The 27,266-nt window shown below is 26.9% G+C and overlaps 1 protein-coding gene across 2 annotated transcripts; it reads left to right on the top strand.

Annotated features, from left to right (window-relative positions):
• The first annotated feature begins 2,214 nt into the window (after nt 1-2,214).
• On the top strand, nt 2,215-3,055 carry LOC124918170 (aspartic proteinase 36-like). Of its 2 annotated transcripts, none has more exons than XM_047458379.1 (3): nt 2,215-2,571; nt 2,642-2,771; nt 2,889-3,055. In XM_047458379.1, exons 1-3 carry the CDS (start codon nt 2,234-2,236, stop codon nt 2,901-2,903), a joined length of 483 nt encoding a protein of 160 aa, XP_047314335.1. In that variant the 5' UTR covers nt 2,215-2,233; the 3' UTR covers nt 2,904-3,055. The 2 variants fall into 2 exon arrangements, with proteins under 2 accessions (XP_047314335.1, XP_047314334.1); XM_047458378.1 differs by having other exon boundaries at nt 2,884-3,055.
• The last annotated feature ends 24,211 nt before the right edge of the window (nt 3,056-27,266 follow it).

Here is a 27,266-nt window from a genome sequence, read left to right as displayed (position 1 = left end):
TCTTTTTTTAGGTTGGGACTTGAAGCCACGTTCATATAAAAACTAATTTATGTATTAGGAGTTAAAGCGAAGATATATACACTTTCATTTCATGTGTTATTCAAATGAAATAAATTAAAAAAAATTCTTCTTTTATAGATTTATAATTATAACTGATGAACACAAGTTCTTCAATTTTCTCATCAAGTTCTTCAATTTTTTCATCAAAATTTTAACGATTTAAGGGTAGTTTAAGTCAATAAATAATTCTATCAAATATTTTTTAATCCTTCTAATACCAATAAATATATATATATATATATATAAAGAATTTCGTTCTAAAATAAAACGCCTGTTTTAATAAAAGCTAATTTTCCCCCTAATTTTTAAAATAAATTGATATTGTTAACTAATTAATTACTCTCTAATCAACTTTGTCACCTGATCAGCAACTCATTATTTTTTAATAAAACAGGTCAAACGTGCTTTGCTAATTCCAACCGGACGAATAAACATTTTGATTTAAGGAATTGTAAAATAAAGTTTAATATTTAATTAAATATAATCATTTAAAAACTTTCTAAGCAAACAAACAAAACCTTAACAGTATTGTTTTAAAAACAGAAAAATTGCTTTATTTTCCTATTTATCTTAATTATGTTCTTATTAATTTTTTTTAACCTTATTGATCATTAAACGAAAAACAGAATAATAAGAAACGGGCAGTGATTGATTTTAAACTAAAATTTCAAAATTCTTTAGCCAATTATAAAAAAGTTAATCGTTAAAAAGAGTTCATTTCAAAAGGAATTAATTATCACAGTCCTTAATGAACAATCAAAATTAATAGAAAAACAAAATAAAACAGGCATCGATCAAATGCGTCTAGGATAATTCACAAACACAATTTATTTGACCGCCAAAGAAATATCTTACTTATTTCAAGAATGGTAAAATAAAGTTTGATATTTAATTAAATATAATTAAATATATATATTTTTTTAAAATAAACAGAATTTAATTAATCTCTCTCTATAGGACTTCCCGATCCTAATGGATCATATGCATTATCAAAGTAATATATGTACTCATCTTAATAGAAATGGTAAATATAGAAAATTTAGGAAAGAAAATTTTAAAGGGAATGTCATAATGCAATTTAATTTGTTGAAAAATTAATAATTTTTTTCTTTTTTCTCTATCCTCACATTTTATCATTTTTCTAAAATATAATCATTTTCTCCTCAATCTCTCTCAAATTTCTTACCTCTATCCATTCTCTTTCTTTAATTAAGTGTTTGTCTAAGAGTACATAAGTTTCATGTTAATTTATTCAAATTAAATATATATAATAATAATGCTTATTAATGAGACATATTTACCTAAACTAAATTAATATATATTGATCACTATAACCACTAAAGAACAAAACTTTACCATTTTTTTCATTAATATTTACACAAAAGACGTTTAAGTGAGAAAATAATTTTATTAAATATTTTCAAATAATCCTAACTAGTACCAATATTCAAAATTGGGTTTTTATTAATTATGACAGTTATTTTTTCTTATTTATTTGTACTTATATATATATATATGCTTTTCTAAATTAAGATTTTTTATCATTCACATGTCTTTAGAATTATTAATTATTATTACTATTATAATTATAATTATTTAAACTATAGTAAAAGAAATTCATACTCTATCATATCTTTTCAAATTAATTGGGAAGCTCTTATGCTTTTTCTTTAGGCAGGATCAGTTAAAGTAATATATATAAATATTTGTTAAATTAAAAATTACTTTCTAAAGAAAAAAGTAAAAAGAAAAAGAAACCAACTTTGCCTGTTTTTTTGGTACATTTTCATTTCATTGTCACATTTATTTCTTGTTTTAATTGATATAATTATAATTATAATAGTAATAATAATAATTAATAATTCTTTCTCTATGATGACAAATACTCATTCTTTAAGTCTGATTTGGATTTGATTATTTATATAATTTTATTTGATATAAAATTATGAAAAATTAAATTATTAATGAAAGAATTAAGAGTATTAGTATTTAACAATAATTTTAATATTTTAGTTGATAACTTATTTGATTTAATTGATAAAAAATAATTTTGAGAATAGTAAATTATTTATGAACTCTTATCAAACAAGACCTTAAAATTTTAGTATAAAATTAGGACCTTTGTTTGAATCACTCATTCACTCACACCATCCTTCTCTCTTAAGTAATTAAAATGTTCAGAAGATTTGTATTGGTTTTAGTGGTTCTTTTAGCCGCAATGTTCTTAGCGGGCTACACCACGGTCGGACACAGTGTTCTAACTATAGATAAGGTTGTTTCTGCGCACCACCACCAGGTGGGACACATAGTTCTAACTATAGTTAAGGTTGTTTCTGCGCACCTCCACCAGGTCGGACACAGAATTCTTACTATAGATAAGGTCGTTTCTACGCACCAACACCACCACCACGCCGAGGAGCCGTTGCCGCTCAGATATCGTGATCATATCTTGTTTGGAGGCATTCCAAAGATCACGCTCTCGGGAACATTCCGTGACCCCTATATTGGCGGGTATGGATTAATTGTTAATATTTAATAATAATTATATGATATCTTCTAATTATTACATTAATTAATACAGGTTATATTACACAACAATTAGACTTGGGTCTCCTCCAAGGAAATTACATGTTCAGATTGATACGGGAACTAATAATATGTGGGTGAATTGCAAGCCCTGTCCGGACTGCCCTGGGAAGTCTAAGCTCGGGGTAAATTATATTTTGTTTAATAATTAATATATATATATATATATAAACCCTAGTTCTTAAACTTTGATTATATTAATTAATGTGATTCATTTTTATGACAATGTATTTGCAGTTTAGGTCCAACCTCTTTGATCCAGATGCATCACTTCAGTGGACGTCCACGTGACATTCAGCTTATGAGTTTTAGAGTTTATGTTATATCTTTCGGTTATGTTAATATTAATTTAAGTTATTTCTTATGACCCACCCAGTCTAAGGGATTAGTAATACCTATAATGTAGCTCAAGGACAATTATTCAATGAAATATTGAATTTTTTATTTTATCGTACAAGGTTTTAAATTATCTCTGCTATTCAGTTGTGGTAGATATTTATATATAATAAATCAATACAACTTATTATTTATGTAAATATTGATTGAAATAGTTCGTAATTGATGTTACCCACGATATAAAAACAAAACAAAAATGGAAAGAACTTAATAAGGCTGACAATGTACGTCCTTGGGCTATTATAATGGAGAACACTAGGACAGTAGGTGCACATGCAATAACAGTAGGTGCACATGCAATAACCCTTTCTTTTTCTTTTCTTTTTTTTGGTTGAGGCTGATCTTCCTAGATCCGTTAATTAATGTCATCTCACATATATTTATAATATTAAAATTATTAAACTTTAACGTTCAAACTTCAACTAAACATTATTTGACAATATGGACAAGCACGTGTAGGCTCAATCATATATATATATTATTATTTTTAGTATGAAATTTGAAATTAAAATATTATATACTTTTATAACAAAATTTACAAAATACTAGAAATATTTTTCAAAATTAATATTGTATATGCATCTAACGCTAAGGAGTCTGACATAGGGATTCCCCTTCAAAAAATAATTTTAACCTATATATTAAATGCCCAATTAAACAAACATCAAATAATAATAATTTTTCAAAAGATAAAATAAACTTATAATGATTACATTAAATAAGTGAAGATAGTGTTTTTTTTTTTTTTAAAAAATAAAAGTAATGATTACAATAAATAAATATATATATATATATATATATATATATATATATATATATTAACTATTTAAAACAGTTATTATTAAAAAAAAATAATTGCATTTTTTAGTTTGGGAATAGATATATACAGGGATGTAAATACCGCCCTCGTCCGAAACCCGATCAAAATCTTTTGAGTTTTCTCCGATTCATTCCGATTCCCGGCCAAATCGGGAAAAAATTACATGACTTTTTCGGGTTTATTTTAATTTTAAAAATATAAAGAATAAAAATGCACAATCTCGGTATACATGTCCTTCATAACGACTCTTCTTTGTGATGTTTAAAACGTATTGTAGAATAAGTTAGATCTCGACAAACAACTTTTTTAGTTCTTCATTCTTCTGTCTTAAGGGATCACACATTTCTTCATATATCTAACAACACATCCCTTAAGTTATAATGATTTATTTTCTTTCAAATAAAAGAACACATGATACTATGACGATTGATTTTGGTCAACAAATGATGCTTACACCAACGTATTATGGATACCCGATTGTCATATTAGTTGAGTTTGGTCAACAATTACACATTATCGACATACTCAATACTTGATTGTCAAAGAAGTTTATTTTGATCAACATATATATTATCAGTGTATCCTTTAATAGTTAATGCTCAACATATCGATTAGCGATTATCCCACAGTGATAGATTTTAGTCAACAATCATTATCTAATCATTAAGTTATAGGCGTCGATTGTAACCATGGTCGATTTTGGTCTGCTAAATAATTTGAACTTCCAACTTTTTACATAGTTACGTGTTAGTTTTAACCAAAAACTAAAAAGCTAGTCTTTATCAGAAGATTTGTATATATTTTTCCTCAGTGATTACAGTATTTTTGACATATTTTGACCATCTCCCTTATCCTTATGTCACAAAAACAACAATCAGGAAAATAGTACTCTCGAGCTAGGGTAGCCTAGCCTTAGGTAACTCATTTAATAAAATACATTAGATATTTAAATAAATTTATGATATTTTAAATTAAAATATTGTAGTTTAGTGATTTAAAATACAAACTTAAAATTTTATTTGGTTATAAGTTCAAATGTTAATAAAAACAATTCATTTATTTTTAAACTAGACTTAAGTCAAAAACAAAAGATCAACTTCTTTTTTATACCGAAGTTGAGACAACCCAAAACTTGGGTCTAATCTTGAAATAATCATTTGGACATTTTGAATTTGAACAATTTATTAAATCAAATAAAATAATTAATAATTTTACAACTAGATATCAATAATTTTATTTGAATAATAAAACAATTAAAAAACTTAAAACAATATAAAATATAAAATTGAATTTTCTCTACAAGAGTATCAATCATTAAAGGGGGCACGATTTTACGCATCAATAAGTTACTATATAATTGTATAAATATTATATATATATATATATATATTTATTTATATATATATATATTTATATATATCTAATTTATCAATTATGATAAAATTATTTTTATATCATTAGTAAATTTATTTTAAAATTTCATTAAAATTTACATAATCAAATACAAAACACATTTTTATTAAGGAAGGTTGAACTATCAACCTAAAATTTATTTTTAATTTTATTATAATCATAATTTACTATTCAATATATATATGAAATTTAGCTAAATTTGTTTCTAAATTTCAATTAAACTTTAAATAAATAATTCCAATAAATATTTAGAAACATATTGTATTAATTTTGGGATTTAACCGTCTATTAAATACATATTTTTTTTTTTTGTTTTCTTAAATAAAGGAAATCTCTAGAATTTATATTAGAATCAGATTTTGAATATATATTTATTTTTATGGTGATAATTTTATTAATTATGATTATTATAATTTTCTACATTTTTTTTTTTTTTGTTAGGATTGGTGTTAACAATAAAGACGACTATTGTGAACAGTTTATACACTTCAATTTGATTTTAACTCTGTTAGAAGTTAAAATTTGTTTTTATTATTCACAAATCTTCACAAACTCTCCGAAGAAGTTCAAGTGCGAAACTATTTGTTGGATTTGAAGCATCAAACAGATGAATGCAATAGAAAGTAAAGAACATAAGGAGTTTTATAAATGTTCGGAGATAAAACTTTTACGTCACCCCTTCTTCCTCAACATGAAGGATATTCACTAAAGGCTTTAATTTGTATAGCGCCTACACAAACCCAGTCAGAAACCCAAGACTTAATTGACCGTCTGTTCTGAAATCCTAACTAACTCTCTATTGAATAGAACAACCTCTATTCAACTTACAACACTGAGATTTCACACAAAAATAACAGTGAATGAATTACAGAATGATCACAAAAACAGATAATGAGTAATTCGTGCTTGAGCTTAAGTAACTTGTAAGGCCGGTTTCTTGGAGTTAGAGTCACTACTTCTTCGTCTGTTGTCCTTTAACTTCTATTTATACTTGAAGTACACCAACAATCGAATCTTCTACTAGGACACGTGTCCTGTGTCCGTTGGATGGCTACTAATAGTACAAAGGTACATCAAACTGAGCATTGGGATCGTGGCCGTACCAGACAGGTAGTGCGCCGAATATCCTCTGATATTGTCTTGTACAAGAGAGATACAACGTGGGCAATTTGAATATTAGAGTATGTGGCATTTGTTCATTCGTTGTTGGAGTTGAGCTATCAGACTGTTGAAAACAATAACTACAAAGGAGCTGAGTTACGTAGTTAGACGCTCCTTCGGACGTCTGATCAAGTTTGACAATGTATGATTGCGCTCCTTCTTTAAACCGCGTTTAAGAGGCTTTAGACGACGTCTAACTGCGCTTCCTCTTCAGACCGCGTCTAAGAGGCTTTAGACAACGTCTAACTACACTTCATCTTCAGACCGCGTCTAAGAGGCTTAGACGACGTCTAACTGCGTTTCTTCTTTAGACCGTGTCTAAGAAGCTTAGAGACGTCTAACTGCGCTTCTTCTTTAGACCGCGTTTAAGAAGCTTAGACGACGTCTAACCGTGCATCCTCTTCAGACCACGTCTAAGAGGCTTTGAACGACGTCTAACTGCGCTTCTTCTTTAGACCGCGTCTAAGAAGGTTTTAGACGAAGTCTAACTGCGCTTCCTCTTCTAACCGCGTCTAAGAGGCTTTAGACGACGTCTAACTGTGCTTCCTCTTCAGACCGCGTCTAAGTGGCTTGGACAACGTCTAACTGCGCGCACTCCTTAGACCACGTCTAAAGGAAATAGACGACGTCTATTCACGTACTCCACCGCATCTAAAGGAGTTAGACAACGTCTACGCGCGTACTCCTTAGACCACGACTAAAGGAGTTAGACGACGTTTACTCGCGTACTTCAGACTCCGTCTGAAGTAGCAATATTTGTATATGTGACTTTATTTAATTTTTAACAATTTTTTTTATCAAAAATACCCTAACTTAATTAATCTCTTCTCTCTTCCTCCATTTATTCCTCCATTTATTTATGTTGGTTGGTCATCTTCTTCACCAACTCTTACGGACAGCCCTGTTTTCTCTTCTGAGGATATAGGAACCTACTTTATAACTCTCAGATTTTTTAACGGTTCATGTCATGTGGCCTAAATCTATTCTCTCTCTATAAATTCCCAATCTGTCTGGTTCTTCTATATTCTTCTTCAATTGATTCATGGCTGCTAAATAGCTTGGTTTAGTTACATTTTCATTTAAAGAAAAACATATGATTTGGTTTGCTGTTAGCAAATTAAGATTCAAGACCCTTGTTGAAGATTATGATCACAGTTGTAATGTCTGGTTTCGAGAAGACTTGGAACTTGAAATTAAGTAGGATGAATTGAGAAAGCCCTTGGAAGCCTCATATGTTAATTTTCAGGTCTTCTTTTAGGTTTTTTCTATCATTTGTTAAGTTATATCTACTCTCTCTTACCACTAGTGGTGCTTGTAAATTTGCAGGAGGTTACCGCCAATGGTGAGACTTCATCTCTTTCGTCTGGACATCTTCATTTCTGCCTTTTTCTGTTTGGTTCGAAGAAAGATCTGGAATGATCTGATCTGGCCAGGTGAGTGTGATCTTCTTCGATTGCCTTTTGACTGAACCTGTTACCGGTTTGGCCTGTGGCCTTCTGCAAGAGACTTCTCTTATTTTTTTTTTTATTAAATCCAGATTTAATTTATTTCTAGTTTCTAACTTGTTTATGTGCATTTTTCAGGTTTTATCTTTCAAATTTCATTTGTGACAGGTAACTTAATTTTTTATTTTATTTATTTCTGTTTTGGACACTTATTAGATGCATAATTTGTATTTACTTTGAATAAAAACATTGTAGAAGCATGTTTAGGTTCTTGGATAGACTTGTAATCAATTAATATGAGACTATGATCGATGATTTCGATTAAATAAAAAAATATAATAATGAGGCCACACACAATAGTGTGCTATTTGAACATAGAATTTATAAGACAAAACGCATTTATTTAATAAATTTAAAACTGGTACCGAATGGGTCCAATCAAGTTCGGCTTCACCGTGAGTTACTTTTCTCAACCTCCTTTCTTTCATCATTCCTAAACGAGAAAGTCATATTGTATGAACCTAAGCTAGTTCTATTTTTCACGCACTTAAGGTTTGAGATTCTCAAAAATTCGATTCCATATGAATTCATTACTCTTTCCACGCCGAACTGACTAAACTTTATTGCCTTAGCTCTCATGGTTTGGTTCTATATGCAATGTGAGAGCAATGGTTGGTACAATCGTCAACGACTCATCGGTCAGATTTCTGAATACATCGGGCAAAAAGGGGTAATATTACATAACTTAGCTTAAACAATATCATTTCTGTTCATATTCTTATTGAATGATTGTTTGCAGTCTTTGATGATTGCAGCCATTCCAAACATCATTGGTTGGTTTTCCATTTCATTTGCTAAAGTGAGTGTTTCTTACTTAATCAATTTCATCACATCCAGTCCAAACATATCATCTACTCACTTTTATAGTTTCTTTGGGTTAGAACTTTTCCTTTTTCTGTACATGGGACGATTGTTGTGTGGTTCAGCCATGTAGAACCAAGAAAGCAAGAAGAAAAGTCAATGATTAGGATAGTTTGAGGCTTTTGGTTAGAGACAATAAGAAAAAATTGACAGAAATGCATGGTCATTGATAACCCTTTCTAAAAGTTTGAGAGAAGATTTTTTTTTAAAATAATTTAAAGGCTGAAATTAGACAATGATAATTTGCCCCCATTAATTAATATAGGTTATATTATCCTCTAAGAATGATCAATGTTCAGATTTACACTGGAATTAATATGTTGGTGAACCGCAAGCCCTGCATAGACTATCCTTTGAAGTCTAAGCTCGGGTAAATTATATAGAAACCTTATAATTTGATAACATTAATTAGATAGGATTCTTTGTTATGATCAATGTATCAGTGTTATGTTTTTATGAAATATGTATCATTTCAGTGAGACTGTGTATTAATGTGAGTTCTCTATGCTAATTTTTAGAGAAATATGAAATGGAAGTGAATATATACTTTAGTTACAATTTAATAAATTTTATGGAATTAAGTTGTCAGGTCACTATGGTGAGACTGTGTTTTACCATTGTGGCATAAAAACATCAAATTCCAACTATTGATTTAGATAGTAACTAAAAAATCTCTTTTATCTTTATATATTTCTGAAAATTGGCATAACACTCTTATTAATACATAGTCCCACTGAAGTGATGCATGTTTTATCAAAACAAAGCATCTATCTTTTAAAATTTGATAACATTAAATAGTGGGATTCTTTGTTATGATCAATGTATTTGCAGTTTAGGCCTATCCTCTTCAATTTAGAAAGGTCATTTTCAGCTAAACTGGAGCTATGTTTATGAAACATGCATCACTTTAAATCAAATTAAAGAATTCACCAAAAAAAATTGGGTTGATGTCCCCAACCATTTTCAGAACCTTTGTATTTTTTATTTATTTATATAAATTTTAAAATAAATATATTTATGATTCACACGAATTTTATTAGAATTGATATTACTATATATTTATATCCTTATTATAATTGATATTATATATATAGTAACTTATATAAACATATTCATTAAATATATTGTAAGGTAGGTTTAGAATATATTAAATGATAAATAATAAGAAAATAAGACAAGGAAACAATAATAATATTAAATCAAAATAAAGAATAATGTGATTGGATTGCATTGTATTTTTTTTTAACTATAAATGTGTTTTTATTGATGAAATAATAATTTGTTCTTAGTTTTTTTCTATTGCTCTCAACATTATTACTGTAATGAAATTATTTACTTCTTATTTGATTTGTGTGTAAGTTCTATTGACTCACTCATTATTGATAATGTGCCAAATTGCACTCCATATATTGATTGATACTAGGTGAGATCTTGGTTATGTAGAAAAAAAAAATTGAATTTATGGTTTTATTCTCAAAGTTGTTCAAGTGTTTTTACTAAAATAAAATTGAATGATTGAGTAAATTATTGTTGTCCATTTTTGTAAAGATGTTTATTGATTGTATCATTTGATTTAAGAGATTGTCTAGATCCAAAATGCCCACCTAATTGTTGTTTTTGTGACATAAGAGAGATGCCAAGAATCTACATGAAATATTAAGATACATTTCCACATTAAGATTATGTATATGTTTTACCCTAGTTATTGTGAATAATTCCACTTTCGTTTAAATTATGAATGAAGAAACTTAATATACTTTTCTATAACTGATTTTTTGTTTTGTTTATTTTTTAAAATTTCTATATTATGCTATCATATTTTTTTTCTATTTAAAAAGTGTTACTATTTATGATTCTATATTATTACGGAAATTTCAAAATAAACGAAAATAAATATCTTAATTCAAACAAAAGTGACATAGTTAGCTTAATTAAGAGTCGCTACCTAATTTGTTTATAAATTAATAAATAAATTCAAAGATTTTGTTTTAAGGATGCCTTGTTTAGTGATGCGTGGAAAATTGTCTTGGTACTATGGTCCACATGTCCGTTTAAACGGTCTCTACTTTGAAACATTTGGCCATTCAAAACACATGAAATATTGTTACACTTGTTTGGGTTCAAAACTTGAATTTGTTCGTCTATGGTGCGTAACCTGCGTCTAAAAATGAGTTCATGATATTCATAATATTAGACGAGGTTGAATAATAAAAGCGTAACATGTGTCTAAAAATGAGTTCATATGATATTCATAGTATTAGACGAGATTAAATAATAAAAGTGATAGACGAGAGTTTAATGTTCGAGACATGAAAATCGAATTTGCTCAAATAAGGATTTGTTTGCCTAAAATTGCTAAGAAAAATATTAGAAGAAAATATGATTTTTTTTTTAAGTTGTAAAACTAAGTTATGATATCACAAAGATTGAGAATTATTCAATCATCTCCTAAAAATTGTGAAGAAAATTATTTGGTTAAGAATAATTTTAAGAACATGTAAGAATTTTTCATGTGATTTTTGAAGTTAAAGAGAGTTATTCTAAAATGCCCTAAAAATTGTGAAATTTTTATTTTTGGTTAAGAATATTGTCTTAAATCATTTTATAGAAAATTATTTAGGATCGATTTAAATACTTCTCAAAGTTTGTAGCCAAAATTAAATTGAATAATCTCATAAGTTTTGAGGACTGATTTAGGTTTAGGCAGCATCTTGAGACTTGAGTGGCTCGGGTTAAGACTTCACTCGGATGAAAACCAACCAAGGAGGTTAGTTGGCTTAGTGGCGTTGGTTGGCATGTGTGTGGTTTGGGCCGTCTACAAGCCCCACGCTCGATTTTCGAAATGAATGGGCCGTCTCGCGAAGATTTTCGATCCAAAATAAAATATGAAACCGTAAGCTCCCAAGCAGGGGTTCCGACCGCGTGCCTTTCGAAGAATGAGTCGACGAAAGTGTGGGGTAGTTTTGACCTTTACTCCCAACTTGAGCTCCAAGTTAGCGAGCAAAATAGGGCCTGCACGGTTAATGACTTGGGCTAGGGTTGGGCCTATTCGAAGGTCCATTACCAGGCCTTTCATTTGACTTTTGATTCACCAAAAATAATTTAGTATAACTCAAACTAGATCCATTTGAAATTCCATCCACTTTTAAGCTCGTTCGGTTGAGATAGTCGAACTCAGGTTGAGTGATGGGCTGAGACCGGTGCAAATTGAAAGATACTGCTCTAACTTTGAACTTTGGTAGCAAAACCAAATAACAAGGTGGTCTACAAGTTCACCAATCTTCGATGTAAGTCAAAGCTAAGTGGTCACAGAATGACTTTTGTCAAACCATGGGTCATGATTGGTGTCATAGGAAAGTCAAGACATATACCTTTTGATTAGATGGTTCAAAACTTTGTCTTTTAGGGTTTGTTTTCCAAATAAGTTATTGGAATAAATTCAGTTTTTATCCAAAAATTAAAACATTATATCAACCATCTAATTAATAATTTTAACCAATTAAATATCAAAACTATCATCTAATTAAATTTAATATATATATATATATTTATTAAATAAAATAGGCCCACCACTCTATAATCTCTAAGTCACTCTTTTCTCTCCTAAACCACATCTTTTCAAACTCTAAAGATATATTAGTATTTAAATTTTAAAACTAATTTTTTCTATGTTTTTATCAAATAAAAGTTTTTAGAAAAAAATCTAAATAAAACATAAAAACCCTTTTTCTCAAACAAACTCGTAATCATATGCATATTAAAATTTATGAACCTTAAATATATATAATAATAATAATAATAATGTTTAATATAAATAATCAAGAGGATGACATATACCTCTCACCATAAGCTTACCACATTTTTCACATTTTTAAGACTTTTTCTCTACTATTCATAATTATTAATTTATCTTTCCTAAATAATTTTTATTTTATTTCTTTTTCTTAATTATTATTTTTATTATTTTATCTCTTTTATGTATATATATATATTATTTTTCTTCATTAATTTTATATAATTTTATATTTAATATTAAATATTTATTTATTTATATATATATATATAAATATTTATAATATACATAATAATATATAATAAAATTTAATATAATTTATTAAACTCATAATAAAATAACAATTTTTTAAATATACATTTTTCTCTCATATTTATAAATTATCTTTCCTAATTAATTTTCATTTTTATTTTTCTAACTCATCCTTTATTTATATAAATTTTATAACTCTAATAATTAATTTATTTTTTATTTTCTTTTTATTTAATCTTTTATTAATCACAACATTTAATTTAAAAAAATATTCTATCATTATATATACAGTCTTTCTATAAAAAAAATACTTTTTAAAAATAATCTAAAGCTTATACAAATAAGCCTACTCGTATAACATATATATACTTCACAATTGAAAAGAGGCATTTTAAGATTTACACGGATATGAAATGTGGGTTATAACTTATACTTTTGCAAAATGTAATATAGGTTTATTTTCTATTTTATTTTTAAATTATTATTTAAAGTAATACAATGGTATAACTCAAACTTAAAAAATTCCATGATACTTCAATTTATGGTATTTTAATTAAGAATTGAACTCTAGAATTTTGTATTTTAGATAATTCTTTAAACTTAAATTATCATAATTGGTTTCAATTTATTAAAAAAAATTTAAAAAACGTGTATATATATATATATAATAGTATTTTTATATATTGTAGGAATTATTTATTTAAATTTTAGTCAAACATATAAACAATTCTTTTTTATTTGATAAATATCTATTATATACACATATAATATTATATATTAATGTATTTTATTTTTTATTTGATAAATATCTATTATATACACATATAATTAATATTATATATTAATGTATTTTATTTTTTATTTGATAAATATCTATTATATACACATATAATTAATATTATATATTAATGTATTTTAAGTAACTTATCATACTTAAAGTGTAAAAATATTGCTAAAGACTGAATTTTAGGGAATGTGCACATATATATAAATATATATAATATTTATATTCATTAAATATTTATATAGTAACTTAGGTATAAATATTCAATAAATATATTATAATGTAGGTTTTGAATATATTAAAGGATAAATAATAAGAAAATAAGAAAAGGAAAAGAATCGTAATAATATTAAATCAAAATAAAGAATGGTGTGGACATTGATTGCATTGTAATTTTTTAGCTATAAATATGTGTTTTTAGTTGCGAAATAATGAACAATCCATAAATTCTTAATTTTTCTTCACTGATTTTAACATCATGACCATCATGAAATCATCTACTTATTTGTTGATTTGTGTGTTAGTTCTATTGACTCACACACTCATTATTGATGATGTGCCAAATCGCGCTCCTTTGTATGATTGAATAAAATTAGTATTGTCTATTTTGTAAAAATGTTTATTAATTATTTTATTTGATTTTATAGATTGTCCAGACCCAAAATGCCCAAATGATTGTTGTTTTTGTGACATAACTGAGACGCCCAAAATATGCCAGAAATGTTGTGGTCACTAAAAAAAGAAGAGATAATAATTTTGTGATCAAGACTACGTTTCTATCGTTAAGACGAATAATTTGGTTGTCTTTTAATGTTTGAATGAAGAAACTTAAAATATTTTTCTATAATTGTGTTTTTATGTTTACATTTTTTTTTTATCTATTATGCTATCATATTTTTACTATTTGAAAAGTGTTACTATTTATGTTCTTAAACGTCTGGTTTAAAATATTGTTTTTAAATTAAGTTTCGAAGTAATGAATGATGTTAAAAGAAGTGACGATGCCATGCAAAAAAAAGGAAGAAACTCATAGAATGACATAGGGAAATAGAACTTTTATATATCAAAATAGATAAAAATAAATTTCTTAAAAATTTATAAAAGTCAAAAAAACATAAATAAAATAGAAAACGGTTAAATGCATGTTGAAGTGTATATTTACGTACATTTTTCATATGAGTTTTACATATTATTAGTTTGTATGCTTTGATTTGACTCGTGTGGGATGGTTGTAATGTTATTCTTATTTTTCCAGTAATTTTATGGGTGTACTTTATCTTATTTAAAAAAATGCATTTATTTTTATAAATATTTTTTTATTATACTTAAATGACACCTTTTGTTTTTAATACATAAGTAAATACTTTCAATTTTATTTTAAATAGTTTATTTATTCAAAAAGAAAAATAAATTTTTTTTTATTTGTGTAAAAATCTTTTTGATATGTTTTTACATCAAAATATTAAAAAAAAAAACTTAGTTTGTATTATACATGATCTTTATAAGAATATACATTTTACTTATTTTTTCAATTTTTGTCAATAATAATTAAGAAAAATAATTCATCAACCATTATTATTATTATTATTATAATATATATAAATTATATATATATATAATATATATATACTGTTCTAAAGTGAAAAATTTATGTATAAAAAAAAACTCATGATGTATCTACTTGGGTAATTACGAACTAATAAAAGTTTATTTAAACATCTATATTATTAAAAATGGTTCATCTAGCCAAGATTGATAAATAGAATTAATTTTTTTTTAAATTTAATATTTATTAATTAAATATTTATTTTTTCTCTCTTTTTTATTTATTAATTAATCAATTTATCTCATTTTATCTATTTTTTTTGTTATATTATGTCTTATATCAGATATTTAATTATTTTAATTTTATATTTTTTACTATTTTATTTTTTTCTATATAACATAGATTATTTTAAAATTGTTTGACTTTTTTAAAGACTAATACTTAAATATTGTATTAAATATTGTAATGTATAAAGTAGTTTAATGTTTACTATAATATTTATTGCATCTATTTTGTATTTATATTATAAAAACTTATATATCTTGAAGTTGATGAATTACGTGTTGTTGCTAACCCGTAGGTCTTGTAGTTCCATTTAGACTCATGATATTTAAATCGTTAAAATTTGATTTTATGTTTGTTCAGTGGTGAGTATTTTTAGCTTATGTTTATATTGTTGCTCCATAATGGTTAATCTCGTCGTTGTGTTTGGTGACAAAGTAAACACTCGTGTTTTTGTATTTCTTTTGTTGTTATGTTTTAAATGGCTATCATTTATATTATATTGTATTGACCTTTTAAAAAAACATAAATTATAAATAGAATTCAACAATCATAAGTGGTTAAATGGTTAAATAATTAACATTTCAAACTCGATACTATAGTTTGAGTCCATTTGATGTGAATTTTAGAGTGTGTATTATAAAAATGAAAATGATAATAATGGTGGTATTGAATATGGGACGAGGGAATGGTGATTGTAATGTCATTAATAATATAATCTTTTAAGGATAAGATATGATGGAAAATGTGAATTCAAATTAGAGGAATGAAGGAACGGTGAATTTCATTAATAATGGAATCCTTGAAAGATAAGATATAATGTTATATGTGAGAATTCGAACTTGGGATGAAAGAATAGTTGCTCCTAATGTCATTCTTGAAGGAATCTAAGTATTTGTTAGGGTAAAGTTCTTCATGAGTATGATTCTTCCTAAATTAAGTACATTTCATCCTCTTTTAATACACATTTTATACATATTTTACTATTAGTTTGACAAATATGTTATAATTTGAAAAAAATAATTAAAATATTTCATTAAAAAAGACAAACATTTTTTATATGATATATATATTATATCAAAATAATGAGGTAACAAGGTCACTTACAATATAAACAAATCTGTGACTAACGCATAAATATCGACATCTCGAAATACCTACTCAATAGTCGATGCCCAAAACTTACCTTTCATAGGAATTTCGAAAGTGAAATGAGACCTAAATGAGAGGCTAAACTAGATTACATTTTGAATTGTGTCGATAATTTTGGTAAGTCTCTTAACTTATTTTCCTTTAGAATCTCGTAAAAGGATGCGACAAAACGATTTTCTCGGAAGTTTTATTGCCTAAATGTGAGATAAAGAACCAAAAATAAGACGTAACAAAATTAGCTTAATAATAGCCACATAATTTTCTTCTCGATAAATTAGGAAATAAATAGTACATGTGTGAACACGCCTTTTAAGATTTCGTTTTATGGTTTGGTGTTTAAATACACGTGAGAAAGAGTATCGATATTATGTTTCACGTTCTCACCCAAATAAGAGGTTTCTACTACAAATGTTTAACAATTTATTAATAATACAATATTAATTGTCCGAATCTTATCCATGTCTAAGGTTCTAGAATAAATATCCTAGATCTAAGGATGATACTCATCTATTCCTAGAAATGTGTTAGGTCATCATTGCACAATATAGGAAAATGATAGAATAGAGTAATATTCAAACATATTCGCAGACAGGGGTGGATCAAGAAGGGACATCAAAAGATTCCAGGAATAAATGTTAGTATTTTAAATAATTATGTTTTATTTTTTAAATACAATAAAAATCAATTTTATATTTTTAGGATTTTCAGATGCATTTAATAATACAAATGCAATGTAAAAATAAAAGAAATCAACCAAAAGTTCAAAGTAAAATCTTTGCTTTTGTTTTTGTTAGAAACATCATCTTTTTTTAGCAAATCAAATAGAGCCTTAAAATAAATAAAAAAATTAAGGTGTGTTTGGTAACCTTAATCCTGAAATTGACATTATAATTAAAATTGAGGGGTTGATCAATTCTATCTCTTAAATTTGATAGACCCTTTAATATTAAGAATTTGAATTAAAATCAGAAATATATATATATATATATATATATATATATATATATATATAATTATAATGATGCTTAATTTTTAAAATGTCCGAATTGTCGGGTCGAGAGGTGTGGTTAATTTGGATATATGTGAGAGTAAATGGATACTTGGGTCGGATTGTGGGTTGACCCGCCCATAAACTTAAAACGGTTAAAAATAAAATTAAAAATGCTATAGGTATGGTTCGAACTTGCAACACAACAAAACAAATACAAGTTTTTAACCAACTAGGCTAATAACACTTTATATTTTAAATTCAACCCAAAATTTAATAAATGCGTGACATTTTAACAATATAAGTTTAACTTTTTAACTAACTAATATATATATATATATATAATGATGCTTAATTTTTAAAGTATCTGGATTGCCGGGTCGAGAGCTGTGGTTAATTTGGATATATGTGAGAGTAAATGGATATTTGGGTCGGATTGTGGGTTGACCCGCCTATAAGCTTAAAACGGTTAAAAATAAAATTAAAAATGATATAAGTATGGTTCAAACTTGCAACCTAACAAACAAGTACAACATTTTAACCAACTAGGCTAATAACACTTTATATTTTAAATTCAACCCAAAATTTGGTAAACGCGTGACATTTTAACAATATAAGTTCAACTTTTTAACTAACTAATCTATATATATATATATATATATAATAATGCTTAATTTTTAAAGTGTTCGGATTGCCGGATCGAGAGCTGTGGTTAATTTGGATATATGTGAGAGTAAATGGATACTTATGTCGGATTGTGGTTTGACCCGCCCATAAACTTAAAACGGTTAAAAATAAAATTAAAAATGCTATAGGTATGGTTCAAACTTGCAACATAACAAAAACAAGTACAACCTTTTAACCAACTAGGCTAATAACACTTTATATTTTAAATTCTATCCAAAATTTGATAAACGCGTGACATTTTAACAATATAAGTTCAACTTTTTAACTAACTAATCTGTATATATATAATGATGCTTAATTTTTAAAGTGTCCGGATTGCCGGGTCGAGAGCTGTGATTAATTTGGATATATGTGAGAGTAAATGAATACTTGGGTCGAATTGTGGGTTGACCCGCCCATAAAAATTTTACCGTAATATTTTTTCACGGTTTTTTATATTATTACTCATGCAAATGCACGTGATTTAGTAAATTAACATTTTGAATTGATTTATATTTTTTAATTTAAGAAGTTAACATTTTAACCGACATTTTGTTATTGAATTTAGGAAGTTCAAATGTCGAACTAACTTTTTTAACTTAAGAATTTAACATGTTGAACCAATATTTTGTTAATAAAAGTGAAACTTAAAAAAAAATTGACACTTGAACTGTCATAATCGGTTGTATCAACATAATATTTTAACAAAATAGATAATATATATTAAATTTTTTTTATTATATTCTTTTTTTCAAATATAAAAAATAAAATTAGTAATTCAATATAAATTAATATGAATTCCAATTCCACATTCACTCATCCAAACTTACCATAAAATACAAAAAGAAGAATGTCAATTTTATCATCGAATTATAATAAAATATTCATGTATATTACTAAACTAATTTTTGTTCGTTCATATCACTATAATTGAGTTTAATGTTCATCTATGTCACTACTAATAGACAACAAAGCCGGCCCCAATGTTTAGGATGCCCTAGACTAAAAAAACGTGATTTTTGATTGCTAAAAAAACGAAAAAAAAACAAGTTTTTGTGAGGTTTGAACTCATGACAATATGATAAATTTATGTTTTCTTCCCAAACCACTAGGCAAGACCTATTTATGTTTAAAAAATTATAAATATTTTTTCTTTATTTTATTTAATGGGCTGTCCTGAGGAGTCTGGAGGCATGTCGGGCATGGCGAACTTACCCAGGGCCGGCCCTGGTAGACAAAACATCCAAATCCGTTAAGTTTTCTATTAAACCCGTTAAGCAAGGCAAAGGTACCAATATGAGGAAGATTATATTATTTTATTAACCTTTCAAAGTGTAAACTTGAAGTCCAACCAAACTTATTATAACATTAATGATAGTTGTGGCAGTGCTACATATATACCTGAAATAGCTAATAGAAGAAAATTGGATAGTAATTGTAAATAAGAATAAAAAAAACATACCGATCCAATCATAAAAAAATTAATAAATAAACAAGGCTATCATGAATATGAAGAATTTGATTCATGAAGAATTTCAAGACCCTTAAGTTGATTGCTCAATGGAGATAAGTAAACTTTTGCAACCGTTGTGACAAAAGCATCTCTCTGTTCCGCAAAAAACATAATAAACAGACCTAAAGCAAAATAACATACTAACTATTATTTATAACTTTCTTCTTGATATATTTTGTAAGTTTATGAGTGGACTGCAGCGCAGCATATTGCACATACTTTTATCAGAAATTTATATCTTTTGATAACATATATGTTCTTTATGATATTAATTTAGGTAATGAGTAATTATAAGTTTTTTATTATATTCAATATAGAGACAAGAATTTCTAAGGTTTATCAAGTATAGACAAGAATTTCACCACATTCAATGAATTAAACAGGAACAACTTCCTACAGCAAAATAAAAAATAAAAATGAAAAAATGAAAATTTTCAATAGTATAGGAATTTAGTTAGAACTTCCATTATATGAATATAATTTTTTTTATTTAATCGAAATCATAGACATTAATTGATTACTATTAAAGAACCTAGACTTGCCTCTACAATGTTAATTGATTTCTACCAAAACAGAATTAAATAAAATAAAAAACTAAGTTACCTGTCACAAATGGAATCTGAAAAATAAAACCTGAAATATGCACATAAACAAGTTAGAAACTAGAAATAAAATTAATGTTATCAAATTTTAATAGGTGTTTTGTTTTGATCAAACATGCATCATTTCAGTCTATACATTGATCATAACAAAGAATCCCACTATTTAATGTTATCAAATTTTAAAAGATAGATGCTTTGTTTTGATAAAAACATGCATCACTTCAGTGGGACTATGTATTAATAAGAGTGTTATGTCAATTTTCATAAATATATAAAGATAAAAGAGATTTTTTAGTTACTATCTAAATCAATAGTTGGAATTTGATGTTTTTATGCCACAATGGTAAAACACAGTCTCACCATAGTGGCCTAACAACTTAATTCCATAAAATTGATTAAATTGCAACTTAAGTATCCACCTACATCTCATATTTCTCCAAAAATTAGCATAAAAATTAGCATAGAGAACTCACATTAATACATAGTCTCACTAAAATGATACATATTTCATAAAAACATAACACTGATACATTGATCCTAACAAAGAATCCTAATCTGATTAATGTTATCAAATTATATGAGGTAAGGTTTCTATATAATTTACCCTAGCTTAGACTTCAAAGGATAGTCTATGCAGGGCTTGCGGTTCACCAACATATTAATTCCAGTGTAAATCTGAACATTGATCATTCTTAGAGGATAATATAACCTATATTAATTAATGGGGGCAAATTATCATTGTCTAATTTCAGCCTTTAAACTATTTTTTAAACAAATATTCTCTCAAACTTTTTGAAAGGGTTCTGTCAATTTTTTCTTAACATCTCTAACCAAAAGCCTCTAACTATCCTAATCATTGACTTTTCTTCTTGCATTCTTGGTTCTACATGGCTGAACCACACAACATTCGTCCGATGTACAAGAAAAAGAAAAGTTCTAACCGAAAAAACTATAAAAGTGAGTAGATGATATGTTTGGACTGGCTGATGAAATTGATTAAGTAAGAAACACTCACTTTATCAAATGAAATGGAAAACCAACCAATGATGTTTGGAATGGCTGCAATCATCAAAGACTGCAAACAATCATTCAATAAGAATATGAACAGAAATGATATTGTTTAAGCTTAGTTAAGTTCTGTAATATATACCCCTTTTTGCCCGATGTATTAAGAAATCTGACAGATGACGATTGTACCAACCATTGCTCCCACATTGCATAAAGAACCAAACTATGAGAACTAAGGCAATAAAGTTTAGTCAGTTGGGAGTGGAAAGAGTAATGAATTCATATGGAATCGAATTTTTGAGAATCTCAAACCTCAAGTGCGTGAAAAATAGAATTAGCTTAGGTTGTTACAATTTGACTTATTTCTCGTTTAGGAATGATGAAAGAAAGGAGGTTGAGAAACGTAACTCACGGTGAAGCCGAACTTGATTGGACCCAAGGCAACAACATAATGCAGGCATTGCATTTGAACCCATTCGGTACCAGCTTCCTGTATGAAGAAATTCTTAGAGCAATAAGCAACAAGATGAAAAAATAAAAAAGAGTATAGGTATCTAGTTATTAAAACTTCCATTAAATGAAAACTTTAGACTTTAAGAATTGTCATTCAATTTATTTTAAAAATATTAGTAAAAAAGTTTTTTAAGTTTATTAAATGCATTTTGTCTTATAAATTCTATGTTCAATTAGAACACTATTGTGTGAGGCCTCTACTTAAATATTAGCCATAATTAAAAGTGTGATTATTATATTTTTTTTATTTAATCGAAATCGATCATAGTCTCATATTAATTGATTACAAGTCTATCCAAGAACCTAAACATGCTTCTACAATGTTTTTATTCAAAATAAATCCTAATTATGCATCTAATAGGTGTCCAAAATAGAAATAAATGAAATAAAAAACTAAGTTACCTGTCACAAATGGAATCTGAAAAATAAAACCTGAAAAATGCACATAAACAAGTTAAAAAATAGAAATTAAATTTAAACCTGGATCTAATAAAATGAAAAATTAATTTATTAATATTTTCTTGAAAATATATATAAAAAAATATTTAGCTGCTAAAACAAAATAAGAAGCAGATCACTCACCTGGCCAGATCCAGATCATTCTCGAACCCTTTACCAAACCAAACAGAAAAAGGCAGAAATGAAGTATAGAGACGAACCCTAAACCCAAAACCAAGATCGAACTCAAACGGTCCGAAACTTCAAAATCGGACCGTTCGGTTTTAAAAACATTTTTTAACATGAGAGAATCAAAATGGTCGGTCGGTCGGTCGGGCAGAAAAACAAAACTACAGAAACCAAAATAGATGTGTATTCAAAAGTTAATAAACCCATCCTCACTGTCTCCACCCCGAAAACCAGAGAGCTTCGAGGTCTTAACAATGGCGGAGGATTCGTTTTCTCTCGTTCTAAAACCTTCTCCCCACATTAATGAACCCTGGCTAGGAGGGAGCCATTATAAATGACCCCCAAATTCGTGGGCTTGGGTTGGGCCTTTATCACCAAATCAAACGTTAACATTTTTAAAATTAAGTGATTTTAGTACTATATAAGGAGTTCGTGTTAAATTATCTTTCTTATTAATCTCTACCTCACAATATTTGCATCAACTCTCTTTTACATTTTAATAGAAAAGAAAAAGAAAAAAAATCTTATTATAGGCAGATGTGTTATTTAACTTTATTAAACACTTTACTCACAGTTGTAGTATATAATTGAATGTAAAATCTCCATACAATCATTCAATTAACTAATTCAAAATTCTTAAAAATTAAAAAGAAGAAAAAATATATCACTTATATATATTAATAGTTTTTTTTATCCAATTTTTATAGTCTTATTTCTATTTTACCATACAATCATTAAACATATTTTATTTTATTAAATTTAAAATATAAAAAAAACAATATAAATTAAATTTCAAAAAATCATTTCTTTTATCAAACAATATTTCTAAAAACATATCAGCATCAAACAAACTATAAGAGATGCATGGTTATACATCTCTTAGATTAATAAAAAAATATTAAATTATTTTATCTTTAATTATTTTATTTTTATTTTTATCCATAACTCAACATTTTTTTAATTCAATCTCAACCAGATTATTTAATTAATATATATATATAATAATAATAATAATATAAGTAAAATATAATATAGTTTAACTTGTTAAATAATTAACTAAGTTACAACAATAAAAATATTAATAAATAATTTCAAATATTATGATAAATCAATAAATTGATATAATATATATTAATTTGATAATATTTAATATATTTAAATATACCACCTTTAAGCCAAAAACACTACTCGGTATTGCAGTACTTATACCGACGACCATTGTTCCGTGGGCATTTGCCTTCACTATTGAATTTTTTTTTACCAGTGATAGCTGGCGGTGACATGGGCTATATCCCACTGTAAATATTTTAAGCTTTTGAAGATCTTTAAGTTTTTGAAGATAGTCTTTTCCGGGATCTACATCTTTGAAGCACTTGTCCAGATTTACATACCCGTTGGTGCTTCCGCCGATATTTGTACATTTCCGACATAATCTATTTGAAGAGTAATGATACGAAAGATTTGTAGCGAACAAGGCTCAAATGATGTGTCACCTTATAAATATTACATGTAACAATATTTCCTCTTATTTTAAAATTTCTATCTCTTCAATTTTTTATTATTTTAAAAAATTAATCAAATTTATAATAAAAAAATAAAATATTTACAAATTATTTGAATAAATCAATATATTATTTGATTGATTTATTTCTTGTATATATAATGTAATTGAAATATTCCTTATAAATAATAATTTCTTTTATGATACTATATGTTATTCAGCTTTATTGTACATTTTATCTAACAATATTTATAAAAAAAAATCAACTTCTAACAAACTAAAAAAATTATAATCAATAGCACTTTATTTTAAATTGGTTTCTCAAGTCACCGTTCAAAAAGGAAACTCTCATTTTCTTTAGACAAGACAGAAAATGAAGTTACGTGAAATCATAATTTTTCTTATTTATTATACTTAATTTGCTTTTATATTACATTTCTATCATCCACAAATATTTTAATCATTAATTATTACCACAACTATAATTATAATTATAATTATAATTGTTAAGAAAGGCATATTCAAATGACATATCTTTTTAAATCTTTGATCTTCATTTCTGTCTAAATATTATATAAGATTTTAAAAATTAGGATCAAGTTTTTCAAACCACAATGATAGTAGTCAAACAATTTGTGTACCTAGATTTTAAGCTTTAATTTTAATAGGTCGGATTTCTTATATATATCTAACTTCATACAAATTTATTGTAATTGTGAGTACTTAATATTCTATCTAATTTGTCGAGGAAAACTCTTTAAACTATATATTAGAACAAAATTAATTTAATGAAACATAAAATTTTAATTTATAATACAACCTTAACTAAACATATTTTTGATAAAAAAAAACTAATTAGAGCACATGATTAATTGAGAAACAAATTAATTCACTTGATTATAAAAAGTAAACACTCACAATTTATACCACCTTTAATTTGTCACAGTTTTTGTTACTGATCTTTTCTTAATTTTTTTTTAAAGTAGTTTAAATTTGATCAAGAGTTTGTTTATGGTTGATAAAAAACATGTGATCTTATTTTCTTTCTACTTATTTTTTTTAAATTCTAAAAAGTAATATTAAATCTTGAATGCACCAATAATTATGTTAGAAAAAGGTTAAATGGAGCAAATGGGAAAAAATGAATGGATTCGATTAATAATTGGGTAGAGAAAAGGGATGAAAAGATCAAAAGAAGAGGAAGCAAATGGGAAAAAAGGAAAAAATCAAGAAGAAAAAGGTAAAATATTTAATTATGTAATTACTTAACATGAGATTGATTTGAATGTGTTTTGGATTTAGTTATATATAAGTAGAAAATGTATAAAGGGGGTTAAACCGAGAAATTAAAATGGATTATTTTAGTAAAAAAAAGAAAGAAATTGAGAAGGAAAATTAAAATATAGAAGAATGAAATTTTGTAAAAAAAAATTAAGAAATTGATACTCATATATATATATATATAAAAGTTTAAAGTGTTAGGATTGTCGGGTCGAAGTTTTGGTTAATTTGAATATATATATATATATATATAAGAGTAGATGTATACTTATGTTTAATTGTGGGTTGATATGTCCATAAAATTAAACCGGTTAAAATAAAATTAAAATATATACAACCGTTTAACCAAATAGGTTAATAAAACTTTATATTTTAAATTTAACACCAAATTTGATAAACGTATGACATTCTTAACAATATAAATTTAACTTTTAAACTAATTAATATATATATATATATATATATATATAATAATGTTTAATTTCAAAGTGTCTGGATTGCAGAGTTGTGGTTAATTTGGATATATTTGTGAGAGTAAATGGATACTTGAGTCGGATTGTGGGTTGACCCGCCCATAAACTTAACACTGTTAAAAATAAAATAAAAAATGTTATATGTATGTTTCGAACTTGCAACCTAACAAAAACAAATACAACTCTTTAACCAAGTGTGATTGGGATGTGGTTTGTCGAAGGATAATATGCCAGTAACAATTGAAAATAGTTAAAAATATGAATCAAATATTTGATTGAGTGTGAGGTCACGATACAAAATGTCAATTGAGATTGGTGATTTTGATTGGGATGTGGTTTGCCGAGTGATAATAGGTCGGTAACAATTGAAAGTGGTTAAAAGATATGAATCAAATATTTGATTAAGTGTGAGGTTACGATACTAAATGTCAATTGAGATTGGTGGTTTGTTTTCTTAGGGATAAAAGACATGTTAAAGTGTGATTGGAATGTGATTTTTTGATAGATAAAAGGTCAGTAACAAAGTATCGTGAGGTCACGAGATTAGAGGTTGATTGAGATTGATGGTTGGTTTGCTGAAGGATACGAGAGATGTGATACTATGATTGAGATTGGTTCAAAAAATTAGAGGCCGATTGGGATGGATGGTTCAAATATGCGATGAAATTGGTGGTTGGGTAAATGACATTCATGACATGGAAGGAGATGGTTTGTTGTTTGTTGATTTGACTGAAGTGAAAATGTAAGGTCACAAGATTAGAGGTCAATTAAGGATAAAAATATGGAATGAGATGGTTGGTTAGTCGAAGTGAGTATGCCAGACAATAAGAGGTCGATTGGGGATTGGTGGGCCAAAGTGAGGGTAAAAGATATTTGTAATGTACCAAAGTGAAAGTTTAAGGTCATAGTATGAGATGTCCGACTAGGGTATAAATGTGAAATGAGATGGTTGGTCAGTCGAAGCGAGGATAAATAAGTCGTATTGTTTATTCTAAAATATGTGGGAGATGGATTGCTTGTCCAATTGAAAGTAAAGTCTCGAGATGAGAGGTCAATTGAGATTAGTGGGATAAAAATGTTGGAATGAGATAGTTTTGTTAATCGATGTAAGTAAGGTCACGTTATGAGAGGTCGATTGGGGAATTGATGTGTCAAAGTGAGGGTAAAAGAAATTAGTAACATTAGAGATGGTTGATTTGACCGAAATGAAATTATGTAAAGTTACACAATATGAAAGGTTGATTAGGGTGTGAATAAATGTGGAATGAGATGGTTAGTTATCCGAAGTGAGGATAAAAAGTCAGGGTGTAAATTGTAAAATATGTGAGGAGATGGGTCATGAGATAAGAGGTCAATTGGGGATTGGTGACCAAAGTGAAGAGTAAAAGAGATTGGTGATGTTGCAGATGGTTGATTTAACCGAAGTGAAAGTGTAAGGTCGCATAGAGATTGGTGATTGAGATTGGTGGTTGGTTTGCTGAAG

The sequence above is a fragment of the Impatiens glandulifera genome, unplaced genomic scaffold (genome assembly GCF_907164915.1).
Source record: "Impatiens glandulifera unplaced genomic scaffold, dImpGla2.1, whole genome shotgun sequence".
Taxonomy (NCBI): domain Eukaryota; kingdom Viridiplantae; phylum Streptophyta; class Magnoliopsida; order Ericales; family Balsaminaceae; genus Impatiens; species Impatiens glandulifera.
Note: the sequence above shows the minus strand (reverse complement) of the source record. Positions and strands in the feature narration are given on the sequence as shown.